At 38.7% G+C, this 16,556-nt stretch overlaps 1 protein-coding gene across 1 annotated transcript in view; it reads right to left on the bottom strand.

The window, feature by feature from the left end:
- ERC1 (ELKS/RAB6-interacting/CAST family member 1) overlaps window positions 1-16,556 on the bottom strand; it is a 303,616-nt gene that overhangs the window by 178,450 nt on the left and 108,610 nt on the right. The window contains exons 9-11 of the mRNA XM_009879628.1: window positions 10,524-10,661; window positions 9,056-9,196; window positions 7,793-7,933 (exon numbers count right to left, since the gene is read on the bottom strand). Of these exons, the coding sequence (XP_009877930.1) occupies window positions 7,793-7,933; window positions 9,056-9,196; window positions 10,524-10,661 (420 nt within the window). The remainder of the gene's footprint in view (window positions 1-7,792; window positions 7,934-9,055; window positions 9,197-10,523; window positions 10,662-16,556) is intronic.

Here is a 16,556-nt window from a genome sequence, read left to right as displayed (position 1 = left end):
ACAATCCTTTTGCACTGTATCTCATTTCCCCAACCTTTTATCAACATTATTTAGCCAAGTTCAAATTCCACTCCTCTTATCTAGGCAGATTCCGCTATTCTACCAGTTCTCCTCATCCTTTTCCTACCATTTTTTTTCAGGTTTGGGGGCTTTTTTTGCACGGTTAGCTCTATGAAATAGCACCTGTAGTCGCATGTCTTCTGCCCATATGTAACCTCTACCTCATACCGTGTCTTCCCCGAGTCCAAGGTTCAGAACAATTTTGCTGGTAATCCTATCTACTCATTCGCCGAGCAAAATCCAACCTGTTGTCCTTCTCCCAGTGGCTAACTTTTAGTACTGGCTTCCAATCCTAACAGATTATTTGTCCTGATCTGTTCTGCACACCAAGATGCTGATTCTTGCTTCTGCTGTATTTGTATCAAGGAGCTGCTTGGAATCACCATGGAATCTGGTGAACAGTCTATGTAGCTGTATTGGGTTTGCGTGGCAAGGTTTTGGTGGTCATGGGGCTACAGCTCATGGTGGCTTCCATGAGAAGACGCCAGAAGTTTCCTCCCATGTCCAACAGAGCCAATGCCAGCCAGCTCCAAGACAAACCCGCCACTGGACAAAGCTGAGCCCATCAGTGACGCTGGTAGTGCCTCTGTGATAACATATTTAAGCATGGGAAAAATTGCTGTGCAACGGCAGCTGGAGGAGAGGAGTGAGGATATGTGAGAGCAACAACTTTGCAGACACCAAGGTCAGTGAAGAAGAAGGGGGAGGAGGTGCTCCAGGTGCCGGAGCAGAGATTCCCCTGCAGCCCATGGTGAAGACTATGGTGAGGCAGGGTGTCCCGCTGCAGCCCATGGACGTTAACAGTGGAGCAGATATCCACCTGCAGCCTGTGGAGGACCCCACGCCGGAGAAGGTGAATGCACCAAAAGGAGGCTGTGACCCCATGGAGAGCCCATGCTGGAGCAGGCCCCTGGCAGGACCTGTGGACCCAGGGAGAGAGAAGCCCATGCTGGAGCAGGTTTGCTGGCAGGACTTGTCACCCCACAGGGGACCCATGCTGGAGCAGTCTGTTCCTGAAGGACTGCACCTCATGGAAAGGACCCACACTGTAGCAGTTCACGAAGAACTGCAACCTGTGGGAAGGACTCACGTCAGAGAAGTTCATGGAGGACTATCTCCCGCAGGAGGGAGACGTTGGAGCAGGGGAAGAGAGTGAGAAGGAAGGAGCAGCAGAGACAACACGTGATGAGCTGACTGCAACCCCCCTTCCATGTCCCCTGCACCACTTGGGAGGAGGAGGTAGAGAAATTGTGAGTGAAGCTGAGCCCAGGAAGAAGGGAGGGGTTGGGGAAATGTGTTTTAAGATTTGTTTTTTATTTCTTATTACCCTGGTCTGACTTGATTGGCAATAAACTAAATTAATTTCCCAGAGTTAAGTCTGTTATGCCTGTGATGGTAATTGGTGAGTGATCTCCCTGTCCTTATCTCAACCCATGAGGCTTTCATTATATTTTCTTTCCCCTATCCCGCTGAGGAGGGGAGTGCTAGAGCGGCTTGATGGGCACTTGGTGTCCAGCCAAGGTCAACCCACCACATTAGCATTGCTGCTGCCTGCTCAAATGACCTGACCTAGAAGAGGCTGTGGTGATGGAGACAATGGGAAGGTCTTCCTCTCTCTCCAGGATGGGGTATAACCAGTGCAGGTGGAATCTTTGGGAAGTTTCATTGCTAAATCTCTCTACTGAGCAAGTATAAATAGACAATGCATTTAAACTTTAGCCAATTTAGGTGGATTTAAACAAGGGCATCAAAAACATCTGTTACAAGGACCAAATCTTTTAATAAAAAATTACTAGTGTTAAAAAACAATTAAAATCAACATATTTCTATATTTCGTTCTTGAAAACAGTAAGGTTATGGCTGAAAGTTTCTTTCAAAAAGACACAAAACCAAAATCTCAGACTGAATCACACAATGTAAGAAACTTCAGCTAAAAGGTTTTGCAAAACCATGAACAATTGATAAAAGAATCTATTTAATAGGATGCATTAAACAAGTTTAGTAACAGACTGTACCATTGTAATCTACAGGATAGGAGGCTGGCAAATTATTTTAAAGTGGAGGAATGTATCAATTTACCAGAAAAATCTTGAGTCTCCTTTTCATACCTGAACACACAATACCTTTGGGGAAAAAACATTCTATGGTGAAATACTAAATAATTAAATCCTTCAAATGCCATATCCACTAACCTTATATCCTTTAAGAAAAATATGCAATTTTTTTCTAATCTTTGTGCACCAAATACCTTAGAATATTTATTAATAAATGTTTTTACATATAATAAAAAACTCAAAATGCAGTGTAGACGTTTTTATGCCTTAGTAAACTATTCATTGTCATTTCTGATAGTCCTAACAAAATACTTTCCCCTATTGCACATGCAGCTCTCCCCAAATCTATTCCCATAAATGCATTGTATTAGCTGCTCTATTAAAATAATTTATAATTCAGGATGTTGCGAAAGCTGAACTACAGAAGCACCAGGAATTCTCTGACCTTCAGACAATGATTGTCAGGATACACAGCTACATTTACTCTAAACATTGTCAAGAGTAACACAGATACCAGCTTTCTGAAAGTTTCCTAACACAATTTTTGATGTACACAGTCACAAAAGAAATCTCTGATGAAAACCACCTTGGATTACGTAATTTACAGTGTCAAGACATTATTATACAAACACTCCTTGAAAGGAGTGCTCTTTGACACCAAACAAAAGGTTGGTAATAGGATCCAAAATTAAGCTGACATAGTACCAGTGAGCTTAATGGTTACACAAGTTTTTAAGCATTCTTTTACTTGCTGTAACTTAATTATTATTTCTAATGCGCTGCTGTACATGGTGTTACAGAATACTTTCACGCAAGAAGCTTCATTTGCATGGAAATTCTACATTCTTGCTCTCAAAGTGCACAGACAACGGAGATAAAAGAAAAGCTACAGGACAGTTCACGCAACTACAGCAAAGGGAAACAAACACATTGGCACGATACTAAGCTGTCAAAACGAAAATCAAGTTAGACCAATGCAGGCAGAAAGCAAAAACATCTTAGAAGGCTTTCTTTGAGTGTGACTGGTCAGACATAGAATAGCATTTTGTTTGTATCCATATCATCTATACCCACAACTAAATTAATTCACCAATATACTCTGTGTTGGCCCAAACATAAAAGCACAGGTGAATACATATGCAACACAGAACACTAAATGGGGTTGGCAATAGCCTCTCAGTTTGCCAGGGAACTTACTGGCTTGGATGGATGACTCAATAATACTTCAGGGTGCTAAAGGGAGAAAGAAGATAGGAAAAGATGGGGAAAATTGGGGATAGTGCGAGAGAGAAAAAGAAAAGATGCAACAAGAAAAGAATTTAAAATAATAGCTGCAACATTAATTTACTAAGATGACAGAATCTTATTTTGTGGTTTTAGCATGTATTACTAACCAGCTTTTGAAACATGAGACATATGGAGAGTCACCCTTGTGCAAGCTCCAAACTTGATCTTAATTTCTCAGTTTAACAGTTTTGTCCAGTCGTCAAATACTTAACATAGTCCTTTGTTTGGGTTTACAGATTACAGTTTTACAGGCTGCGCAGGACTTCTAGTGCTTCACTTACGCCAATTACAAGACAGCTTAATGCTTTAGAAAACTAATTCAGTAACGGGCACTATTTGAACACTGAACATAATTGCTGATTTTTTACTTTTATTTTTACAAGACATCCTGATTTCCCTAGCAGCATTTTTCTTTCTCGGTTGCTGTCGTGGTTTCATTTGGGATAGAGTTAACTTTTTACTAGCAGCTGGTGCTATGTTTTTGGATTTGGGATGAGAAATACTTTTGACAGGGCATTGATGTTTTTAATTGTTGCCTGGCAGTCAAGGTCTTTCCTGCTCTTTATATTGCCCCACCAGCAAGTAGGCTGGGGGTGCACAAGAAGCTGGGAGGGGACACAGCTGGGACAGCTGACCCCAACTGACCCAAGTGCTATTCCATACCACGTGATGTCATGCTCAGCATATAAAGTTGGGGTAAGAAGAAGGAAGGGGCGGACATTCGGAGTTACGGCATTTGTCTTCCCAAGTAACCATTACACGTGATGGGGCCCTCCTTTTCTGGAGATGGCTGAACACCCACCTGCTGATGGGAAGCAGTGAATGAATTCCTTGTTTTGCTTTGCTTGCATGTGCAGCTTTTGCTCTACTTATTAAACTGTCTTTATCTCAACTCACGAATTTTTCCTCACTTTTTTTTTCCGATTCTCTCCCCCATTGCAACTGGAGTGAGCAAATGGCTGTGTGGTTCTAGGTGCCGGCTGGGGGTAACCCAGAACAGTTGCTTTGCTGAATACATCATTTATCGTCCCTTCTTTGAAAAAAACAAGTCATCAGCTGAGAACAAAAAAAATAGTATTCCTACCTCATCTACCAATATTATCAATAATATTTTCAGTTGTGGCAGGAAATCCACGTTCACAAAAATAAAAAGCACCAGAGCCTTTATTAGACTAACCGAGCTTAATCTTGGGATGTTTGGGACAACACTTTGTTCAGTCATTTTTTTCCTCTCTTTTGAAAGATACTATCCTCCTGAACTTGAAAGAAGAACACCACAGCAGAAAAAAACACATCCTCTGAGTGAGTTTGTTGAATCTAGAGGTATTTTCCTGGCAGGGAATCACTGCTAACATTTTATGATGAAAAGTTCCTAGAACTGCACCAAGAGGAAGTTTGTTAACATATGGTTTTGGACTCTTTCTTTTCTCTAACCTTGATCCCTTTCAAATAAGAAAAACCTCTATAGGGAGAAAAATTATGCACTGGAAATGAAGACAGACAAAAATCCACTCATCTTTGCTGGAACAAATTCTAATACTAGTTGGTGTCTCCCAGATTAGAAAAACAAAATGAAACAAAGCATATTGTCTGGGAAAGACAAGGCACAAAAATCTAGGAAGAGTGTGTCCTGAAGAAAAACAAAGAGAAGAAAAATTTTTCACTATAAAACTATTACATTAAATGAGAATTTTGAAAAAAGGAGTTTCCTAAGGGGGGGCGGGGGGGGAAGGGAAGCCACAGAGCATATAAACCACTTCACCGAAAAACAGGGGGAGAACCCCCTGTGCGTGATTTCCCTCTAATGAGTCCATCTCAGCACAAAAGGAGACTACTTAAGGCAGGACACCAGGCCATGTAAACTCAACAGGGATTTATGGCTTGCTTTCAGCATTCAGAGTCTTCCACAGTATCTCCTGCTAGCAGCAGGCTGACAATTGAGCATACAAGCAATGACAGCAGACTAATTAGAACATTAAGCACATAGATTTGCATAACCATAGTATCATTATTAAAAAAACCCAACCTCAAACATGAAAAACACTGCAGTTTTATTTGCTGAGACAGGGATCAATATAAAACAGTCATTAGTAAGAAGAAGAACAATAACAATGAGAAGTGGTCACCTAGAGTAAGACACTGGAGACTGCTTACATGGAAAGAAAAATAGTATCGGCAACTTTTCAGCACCCCCACACTCCACTTGGTTAATATGATTTCATTTAAGTGCAAATTAAATGCCTTTTACAGAAAAGGTGGAAGCTTGCACTGTTCATGATTTCTCAAAGGCCCAGTGTTTAGAGATTAGCAAGAGTTTTTTTCCAAGGACTGCCCAAATCTTTTTTATCTAATGGCTTAACAGTAGTCCGATTCAGTCTCTTTTGTCAGCTTCTTAACTTCTAAGGTTAATAGACTTAACTGAAAGTACTCAAACTGATCAGTGGAAATAAGAGGCAAAGGAAACAAGATTGGTATTAGACTCATCTCTGTTCAAACTGTAAGGGAAACAACCTAAAAGGAAAACCTTTTTGCCATTTGCTGTTAAGAGCTACACAAGAAAGTGTGTCCTACATGTGTCTTATGCAAAACAACACTAAGGTAATGTAATAAAACTCAACACAATAAACCTCTAATTAGATTTTAAACTAATGCTCTTGTGTAGCCATTAGTTTTAAGGTTGATTGTGCCAGTTATTCGCAATGGTTAACAATGCAAATGTGTAAACCTCTGTTTTTGGAAGCTTTACATTAGAGCTGAATTATCTATCATAATTAATCATAGAATAGTTTGGGTTGGAAAGGACCTTTAAAGGTCATCTAGTCCAACCTGCCTGTAATAAGAAGGGACATCTTCAACTAGATCAGGTTGCTCAGAGCCCCGTCCAACCCAACCTTGAATGTTTCCAGGCATGGGGCATCGACCACCTCTCTGGGCAACTTGTTCCAGTGTTTCACCACCCTCATCATAAAAGATTTCTTCCTTATATCTAGTCTAAATCTACCATCTTTTAGTTTAAAGAGATTGCCCCTTGTCCTATCACAACAGGCCCTACTAAAAAGTTTGTCCCCATCTTTCTTATAAGCTCCCTTTTCCTCCCAATTGCTAAAAAAAAATCTCTGCTAAATCAGCAAATCGTAGCTACAATATATTCCTCAACTCATTATCAGGATCACACTGACAAAGGGTGAAACTGCGATTAATGACAGAGAATTCAAGTGAAAGGGTCCTTCAGGACTTCTACTCACCCACTCTATGGTACACTGAAAACAGTCTGTGAGAGTGATTAAATGTGCACAACTATCTTTTCTTTCTATTGCACTTTGTTGATGCCGAATAACAGAACTGTTTACTTTGTGTAATAGAATTAAAAAAGGCAAACATGGGTCTAGATATGTGTATATGGAGTTTCACTTACACAAAATTCTAATGTGCATTAACACCCACCTTGCACCCACACAATAAAAATCCTAAATAAGTCTTAACTGATGACTCAAAATTTGATCTCACATTCATTTGAGGAACTAAGACAGAGTTCCAAACTACAGCACAGGCACTCCTCCTTTTCTTGGGCAGATGTAAAGAAACAGCTAGAACTCCACAACCCAAGACTTAAATGTCTTCAAAAAATTGTTTTGCCTTTGGCCTTGTTCTACTTTTATAAACAGAAGCATTATAAATAGAATTATTTCAGTTAGCGTGTTTTGTGCTTCTTTATCACCTGATCTTTTAAAATCAAAAAGTTAAATCAAAGTTCCTCTAAACACTGCAGTATTCATGTGACTCACAGCTAAAATAAAGAAGGCTGGCAACGCAAACGTAACCCAAAGATTCTGTTCAAATAAATTAGCTTGCTTGTAATAGAGTATTACTCTTCTGAGCAGCAAACTCGCACCAATGTATCAGCTATGACTGGCAATGAAATTAAAACAAAAGATCACACACTTCACTGATGATATATTCTTTTCATTTGTTTTTATGCATGCCTACGGGCATCTGAATTTATCACACTAACACCTACGTGCATTGATAATTGATATGTGAAATATTTAGCTGTTAAATTTTTAGCTGTTACACCAGTTTAATGGTACAATTACTGCTACAAACTGTACTGAAGCAGACTAAGTCTTTAAGTCCTAGTGCCTGTTAAAAAAAAAAAGTCAACAGCACTGTTATTGCATGTAAATGAAGTCCAAAATTAGCAGCAGTGTCAGAAAGTTACTTTCTGATGGGCTTAGCTTGTAATACGGTTTGCACGGACACAACTTCACAGTACTTACTGAAAAGCAACTCACAGAATTCAAACTTAAGACCCAAAGTTTTCTGTGTAGACATGGCCAATTTGTCTAATGCTGAATGCTTATGCCACATACATAACTATGAAGTAAGATTACCTTCTTCAATTGAGTTTCCATCTTCAAACATTCTTCCTTTTTCTGTTCCAATGCAATTTCCAGCGTCTTCAGTCTTGAATCTTTCTTCAGTCCTGATGAAGCTAAGGATGAAGCATGTTCCTTCAGATCCAGTAAGGACGTCTGAAATAAAAGATGTAAAATAACTACCCGGTAAATATTCTTTATCTGCAATACCTAGTTTCTTTTTTGTCTTTATTTTCTTCTTATCACTTCACACTATGTTCAGGATCCAACTTAGAACAAGATATTTTGTCAGGATGTTCACGCCACTAACTTAAGACAGCTTGATTTAATTCAGGTTTTCAGGATCAAAAGAAAACCTTGTCTAAATTAACTTAAAAATCATTTTTAAAGATGGAAGATTTTGTAAACTGGAACTAGTGCTTCATTGACTGTCACATTTAAGAAACAATAGTCTTAATTAAAATCACATTTAAAAATCATATGCGGTTGACCAATTTGGCCATGGTATCTAAAACTGAGTGTTCAAAGCTTTTCTGTATACAACTGCTATGAAGTGAAACTGATTCATGCTATCTATCTCCAAAAGACAACCCAACTTCTTCTTTTCTGAGCCATTTTTGGGTTGGTTTTTTTTCTGTCAGATATTGACTTTCACATAGACAAAATCTTAGCACTTCCTAGGCGCATATTTTTTGTATCGTTTTACTTTGATTGAGTTTTGAAAAAAGATTGTAAGTAGACTTGAATCTTACAATTCCAAGAGAGGAAAAGAGAATGTTTATATTTCTCTAATATAATTAGGTTGATTTGTCTAGCCAACTGGCTCATTACCAACAACCAACTTAACTGTCACAAAAGGACTCTTCAGAGTCAAAAGAACTAGCTGTCTTGTCTGCATAAAAGAAAAAACATTATCTGCGTGCTTTTGGCACCCATAGCTTTGATCAAGCTCTGCCCTTTACTCCCTACATTTAGCCAGGAACAAGCTTGCTCTCTGCCTTCAGTTGTCTATAAGCACAGCTCCAGTAAATGCTATCATTGACCATCGGTCATCCACTACTAATACGATTAACTGCTGCAAATAAGGGGCCCGTGTGCTATCCATGAAAAGGTGGTTCTGAAATATTTATGCTTTGAAGATTTCTCAAACAATATATTTTACTAGATAAACTTGTTGAAGGACCATTACCATAAAGGAACACTTCTCTTCATCTGAAATATAACACATACATATACAACAAACAATTCTATGACAACAGATTTATTGTGCTGGTAAACCTCTTTCTCTGTGAGATCTCCTTGTAAAATGCTGACTTTCTCTTTCAGGTCTTTAATGTCTTTTTTGTAGTTGTCGATCTCTTCCTGTTTTTCTCGTTCATCTCTGTCACGTGTCTCCTTTAAGCGCTCAATGGTCCTTTCCTGACAAAAGAAAGCACTCTGTGAAGAAAATCCCTCTTAGTCAGTTCAACTTCTGAGACTTCTTATCGCAACACTTCTTACACACCGTAGACAAGGAGGAGTAGTGTAGGATATTGCCATTTTCTTTTCTTTATGGTTGTAAAACAGATCCTCAAGAAGGAGGAAACTTGAGAAATCTATGGATTCATTGCTAAGAAATACCAGGCTTTCTGTATCTCTGAAAGTTCACGGTACTGTTACAATGCAACACGATTTATCTGGTTCTGATAATCAAAATTGACCAAGACCAGGATACATTACACATTGATTCCTTATTTAAATCTTGTTTTTTCAAAATGTAGAGTTAAGTTCCCTTCAGAGAGGAAGAGGTGTAATGCATATGTGACACCAGGATCAATGTGCAGTAAGAAAAGGCAACAAAACAACTTTTTTGTATACCACACATCAATGGAACTTTGGTTATCCTGGAAGCTGAAGGGATGCAAGTGAATTCTCCAATCTCAGGGAAAGCTTTACCATAACTTTACATTTACAGAATCTGACAGACTAAAGGAGCTGTAACCCTGGTTCTCCAGGAATCAAGAAAAAAATATCCAGTAATTCCAAAAATTTGCCCCACCAAAACAAAATAGAGAAGGCAGTTCCCTCAGTCTGCTATCTCCTGCGAACTGGCCAAGCATAAAAAAAAACCAACAAAAAACCAAAAACAGGATGAGAAAAATAAAGCTGCAAATAAAGTAAGACTGATGCACAGCTACATCAGGACAAATATTTTAATTCAATATTGGGAACTAAAACTCAATTTCACGCAGCAAAACTTTAAAAAAATCATTGCTTATTAAAATACCTGAGCAGAGAAGATAAAATGAAATAAGATATTAGCCAGACTTAGGAGAAAAAAAAAAAAGAAGAAGAAAAGGAAAAGAGCAGAAGAATCCACAGCTGAAACGCAAGGCGTCCCCCAATCGTGCCAAAGATGCACCGTGTAAAAAGACGGCTAGGTGAGAACAGCCAATTCCTTTCGCACAAAACGCGGGTAGGTAGCTCAGGGCAGGAGCAAGCCCCCGAGGCTCAGCCCTACCGCCGCGTCCCTCCGCCCCCCCGGGGCGCAGCGGCGGTGCCCCGCGCCGGCTCCGCGGATCCTGCAGTGCCCTCTAGCGAGGGACGCGCCCGGGCTGCCACCGCAGCGCCCGGCTGTCGGGGACAAAGGATGGATGTCACTGTGCCACTGCGTTACAGATGTCTTCTGCGCAGCAGAGCCCAGGAAAAGAGAGGTTATTAGCGGATGGACCTTTCGAAGGAAGGGACTTCGGCCTTCCACACTCACTTTTTCTGCCAGGGCTTCTTCCAGCGTGGTCAAGGCAGTGTCAGTATTTGTGGTGTCAGCCTGCAAGGATTTCACTCGATCCTTTAAGCTGCTCATTTGCTTCTCCTTGTCTCTTAACTGTTCTTGAAGATTTTCAATCTGAAAGAGGAGGAGTAAATTTTAAGAAAATAGCAAGCAAAACCATCCAAAATCATCTTAGGAGTACATTAAACCCTTTAAAATATTCTTAAAGCCAAGGAAGTAGGCAAGAGCCTAGTTCCTATAATCCTACATCAAAACACCAAGCAATGCAAGCAAAACCATCGAATATTAACAAGGAATCAGTAACCTTTCCAATAATAGGGTAAGCATTCAGAGCAATAAAGTCTAAAATGTGTTTACAAGAACAACATAAAGAAAGGGTATTATTCCTAACTTCTGAGGGTGTTGGGCCCTATGTGACTGAAGGATGATCGATGTATTAATAATATGATAGGAAGACAGCTGAGAAAAACATTATTGCATATGTAAACCAAAAAAGGCACTTGATAGTTAAGAAGCTGTGACGAAGTATTATTTTAAGTATTTCCTTCAGTACTGTCATATTCTTTTCTGTTCTGGCATGTTGCTGCTTCATTTTACATGGTGGTTTGCTATGTGATGGACTAACACAAAGTGTCATTCCCTGGGTAGAAAATACATCAGCCTTGTTTTCTGCAGGTGTAGAATTTGATCAATTTATGAGTTCTGAATATATTTTTTGACAGACTGAGAAGGCCTAATGCTAAACCCATTTTATGCATACATACACATCACAAGAAACAGACACATTATCATTATGACAACCTGTCGAAAACAAATTTATCAGCAAAGGATTAAACTGGGTACAGATTTCTCAGCTGCTTCCTTTGTGGTGGTGTTGCTGACAAGGTCTTCTTGCATCAGCAAATGTGCATCATGAAGTGGTGAACGACATGTAGCAGGTAAGGTACCCATCTCCAAAACACTTGCAGCAAGATATTTTTTTAAAGACATTTGTAAGGAATAACGTAACAAGACAACCGCAAAGGCTATCCAGTCCAGTATTTAGTAAACTTTTGGAAACCATTACTAGCCTTTTTGCTTCACCTGTCAAACAGCAGTTAGCAGCTTCTCGGCTAGTGGGAATACAGCAACTATCCCCAGGTTTTACTCTTCAACCCTGGAAGAACTGAGCTGCTGTGATTATAGAGCAAATCTCTAGTTAGACACACCTGCTACTACTTTGCTATCTCTATTAAAATTACCTCTGGAACATAGTTTTAGCAAACGGTCTGGATCCATAACGACAAATGTAAAACATTTTGCAAGAGGCTGAACAGTAGTCACAAATAATGTCAGATGTGTTAAAAGTGGAAGCTAGGAGGAAGAACAACCTAATTCAGGGAACTCCTTGCTAATGTTCCTCTGCAACCCACAGCTATGGAAGGACTCTCCTGGTATAAGATTCTCCATAACAGTTTTTTTTTTCATTTCTCTTAAACAAACACATGTAAACTTACAATCCAGCTTTGTACACAACCTATATATTACTGATAGCAGAAGAACTGTGTAAGGTTTTTTTGTTGTTGCTTTTACAAAAATGGACTGCAATTGGTTTTGGTTTATCTTTCTCGCTAGTTTCTACTAGAAAAAAGTATTAGACCTCCAAGTTATGCTTAAAATTTAAATCTGAGCACAACACAAATGACACTACAAAACAAGTTTTAAAGAGGATCAAAAGACCATAACTGGTGACATATCATGTGAGTCAGAAATAACTGTAAAAATTGAAAATTCCTTCTTTATACACTCACATCTATTATTTAATACCTTATTAGCATACGCTTGCAGGCCATGGAGCTTCAGAAAGAACCCCACTCGTTCTGACTGAAAAGTTCTCCTGGCGCCCAGGCGTACAGCTCCCGGGAAAATAACATCCCCGAGAGCAGCCTACGTGGCTGCTTTTGACCTGAGGAGCTTTCAGCGTTGTCAGCCGTCTAGACGGACTGGCTGTTTAGACAGCCGACCATGAAAATATACTACAAAGAAGGCTGAGCTATTCTTAGACTGGTGTTTACTTCTGGAGGCGAAACACTCTGGCAAAGGCTCCAGCTGGCTGAAGAGGGGATAGTGCAGGGTGACTTTCTGCTGTGAGCAAACTGTCCACGAGAGACAGCTACATAATTCAGCTTCAGCATATATTAAGATGCTTGCCAGAGCAGCACAAGCATTTGCACAAGCACAGCATGCGTTTTCATGTTTCAGTAACACTGTTTACTGTGACCAGAGTAAGACAACAGCTGTATGACAGCACTATGTACGACTGCCGCATCTTCCCGTTACAGCTGCGCTCTCCTGTGTGTAAAAAAAAATGTAATGTATAAAAAGCGTGAACCTGTCTGTTCTTTCAGTCTACATTCATGCTTTGCAGTCTGGAGTAGTGAATGATTTTTTTTGTTATCCTCCAGGAAGCAGCAAGTAACACTGAAATGTTCCAAATCACACTACTAGCAAGGAACTATGAAAAAAAAACCCCAAAAGCTACTTAACAGTTGTGCCTTTTGCAGAGTCAGATAGTTGATAGTCCCCAAACAAGGACGTGCCTTAAACTACATAAAACTTGAACTGGGACAATGTGTCAAAACTGAAACATTTGCATAATAATAGATGCAAAATTTCCTTAAGAAATCACGATCAACAATAAAACAATTGCTTTTATTCCATTTTTCTCCCAAACCTGCACTACTGTAACAAATAACAACTAAACTATAGGTCTCCAAAATTATATAATCTGAAGAAGAAAGCAAAGAATAGTGTATATATTAGTGCTCATATAGTTACTTAATGAAGAATTTTGCTATGATGTCCTTTGCAAGTAGTTTCAGAATCTTTTGGAAAGAGAATACATAATGGATGCCATATTTGTTTTACGATCCTTTTTTCCTACCCAGCCCCCCAAAGTAATTCTGAAGAAATTCTTAACTAATGGATAGAAAACAAACAGATAACCAAACCAGGTTCTTTCTTTTCTTCCCAACAAAAGACAAAATAAATCACAATGGAATCTCAAAGCCTTCTGGAAAACATAAAGGGTCAAGGAGTGAGCCAGCACTGTTTAGTCTTCAAATATTTGGAAAATGATAAGTTTGCTCTGAAACGTTCCACAAACCTAAGTAATATATATTACTCCACAAAATTTCTAAAAAGGAAAAATAAAAAATCTCCAAACCTATTATTAGATTATTAAAAATCTTTATTCTTGCCATATATATTTATTTTGCAGGGTAAAGAGAGCAATCTATGGATAAGTTAGCAACACTAAGCTTACTGTAAAGGTACACATACATACACTGGAATCATCTGGTCTGCATACCAATTTTCTCATCAATAATGATTTACTGCAATCTTTTTTTTTCCAACAATACCAGTTGTCAGGGACTATCATGTTTCAACCTGGGTGATTTATTCCTAGTTGTGTGGAACTAATTATTTTGCCTTCCAGCCCCGAAGCACAGGAGCAGAGGCAAAGAGAAGTTTCCTCTGGCATTCTGTTCCAAAGGCAAGGAAGCATTCTACTTTTTGCAAATATAAATCTCACTGCAAACCCCAAGCAAATTCAAATTAAAAACAGCCCAAGGATTTAAACGAGACACATCTAGTTTAATACCCATCAAGGCCACTAGACTCCCAAATTCTTCTAGTTAGAGGTTACTGCTATCATGCTTCAACCAAGAAATCTTTCTGTAGAACCATCATCAACCCTAGGGTATGTGTAAACTGAACACTTGGAAAAAATTTTCTATTGTACCAGTACTTCCAAATTAGAATAAATGAAGTGGGTTTGTGAAGTGGTCGTTCAGTCTCTGTTTTCCCCCCACCCTGTTATTGGAAAAGAACCTTTTTCCTTCTTCAAAATATTTGTTTTTAATCAAAGATCAACACTTCGCAACGATAACTTTTTTCATCACCTGGGTTGTAACAGAATTAACTGCATTTATGTTTTATTTCCCACTTTCAATTTTCTTCTTGCTATTCTGTTTGACTTCTAAAAGGAATAAAGTGGTGAAAGAAAAAAAGTTCAAAGTGGTAAAAGCCCTTTAACTTAGTTCATTTTGAGACCATAAGAAAAAAAGAGAAAAAATCCCCTTAGAAATATGAAGATCCAATAATGTTTGGAAATATTTTAAAAATGCAAAATGTCTATTTTAAATTAAAAATAGTTTTCAACTCGAGAAAGTTCATTGCATACTCCACTGTTTGTGTGTGTCTCCAATATGCACTAATGGGCTACATTACTTACCTGCACACCAATCTCTCCCTGTACTTTTTTCCTATAAACAGGTGAAAATGCCTTTGCTCATACTCTGCACTGGACTTCCCCAGTGCAGCTCTGCAAAGAGATTGTTTTGATTGGTAACATGACATCTTCATCATAACATACACTGAATATACAGAAGACAAGCAATTTAACAGTCGATAATATCCTCTGATTGTATTACAAGAGCAGATGTACAAAAGAATATCTCAGGGTTCTGCTTAGCCTCCCACTTTTTCGATCCTAGCTTTCATCTTGTGGAAGCCTTAAGTACTGTAAAAAGGATCTAAATAATCACGTGGGTTGAGGTTTTCTGTCCTATTCCTATGGCGTAGCCATCCAAATAAACAAAAACTTCACATAAACTGTGAGATTTCCAAACAGTTCTTCCCTGGTTTTGTAAAGGCTCTATTGGTCACATCAGCTCCAGGGTCAATGACTACACGGAGATGATGGATTCTCACTGATCATAGGCAGAGGTGATTTTGTCCGTGTCAGGAATGTTAACATGAGGACGAAAAAAGATATTGTGGAAGAGAGAGTAGGCGAGTAAGCAGGTATGTGATGATAGAACAGCTACAATTCTGCCTAGTTGGAGACATGTCACTCCCTTCAATGTAAGAATACTAATATCATGATAAAAATTCGATAGCCTGCAGTCGTACTTGATTTTGCTAGAATCCCACAGTATTTGAGAAGCTGAGAAGGATGGGCTTGCATCAAAATCAGGGTCAGAACGTAACAGTTACAACTGACACTATAAAAAAATTGTTGCTTGAGAAGAAGGGGTAAGATGTTTACTCTAGAAAATTGAGATGGATCTGAATTTAATAAATTTTGTTCCTAAAATGTATTAATGGGAGGTCACTTTAAGTCCTGAGAAACTGCTCAAGAAAGCTATACTACTGGATTTGTAAATATTACTGTGTTTCAGAAAGTCATATTTTGGAGACCATAAAGAAAGCCTATAAGTAGATATTACTGGTCAGTTTTATAAGATTAAGCTCCAGTTTTATAAATGTCACACTGAAAACCTCCTCATTGTAACTGTCTTTCTATTGCAAATCTTGCAAAAGTACCACTGCAACAGTCCTGCATGAATTGCAATGAACTACATTTAGTTTAGCATTAACAAATTCGGGGGGTGGTGGTGGTGGTGAAGTATAGCTCACCATTGCAGGGATGGAAGCAAAATATGATCTTTTGTATGTATGTTGGCTCCATTTGAACCTTCAATATCATGTGTTGCTTTTAAAGTCCCCACTGAAATAAGGTGTGTCACATGAGTGAATATCGTATTACTGTATTGAATCAACTAGATTAAAAGTAATGGTCTTGCTGTTAATTTTAAAGCTTCAATTCCCAAGACCAGCAACAATGTGCTGAAGCTGAATGAATGCTGAAACTTCAAGCCTACCATGTCCTGTTGTGATTTTAAAGTTGTTTTGAAGTTCAGGATAGATCAAAACAATTTCCTTGTTTTCAGTGACATTTTGGCAAAGCCAAGTCACCGTTCCTTCCAAAGCTCAGCTGCATTCAGTATGTTCTTTTTACTTTATGATCCAAACAATTGATACAAATATGGTTAAACTGTTGTCAAGTTACATTCAGAGATTCTTGTTCTTAAATAATCATATTAAAAATCATCTTCAAGTAGTTTGCATACCAGTTAATTTAGTGAAGTTTGTTAGGCATAAAGTAAATTAAAGACACTAAGA

Source organism: Charadrius vociferus, unplaced genomic scaffold (assembly GCF_000708025.1).
Source record: "Charadrius vociferus isolate BGI_N301 unplaced genomic scaffold, ASM70802v2 scaffold90, whole genome shotgun sequence".
NCBI lineage: Eukaryota > Metazoa > Chordata > Aves > Charadriiformes > Charadriidae > Charadrius > Charadrius vociferus.
Note: the sequence above shows the minus strand (reverse complement) of the source record. Positions and strands in the feature narration are given on the sequence as shown.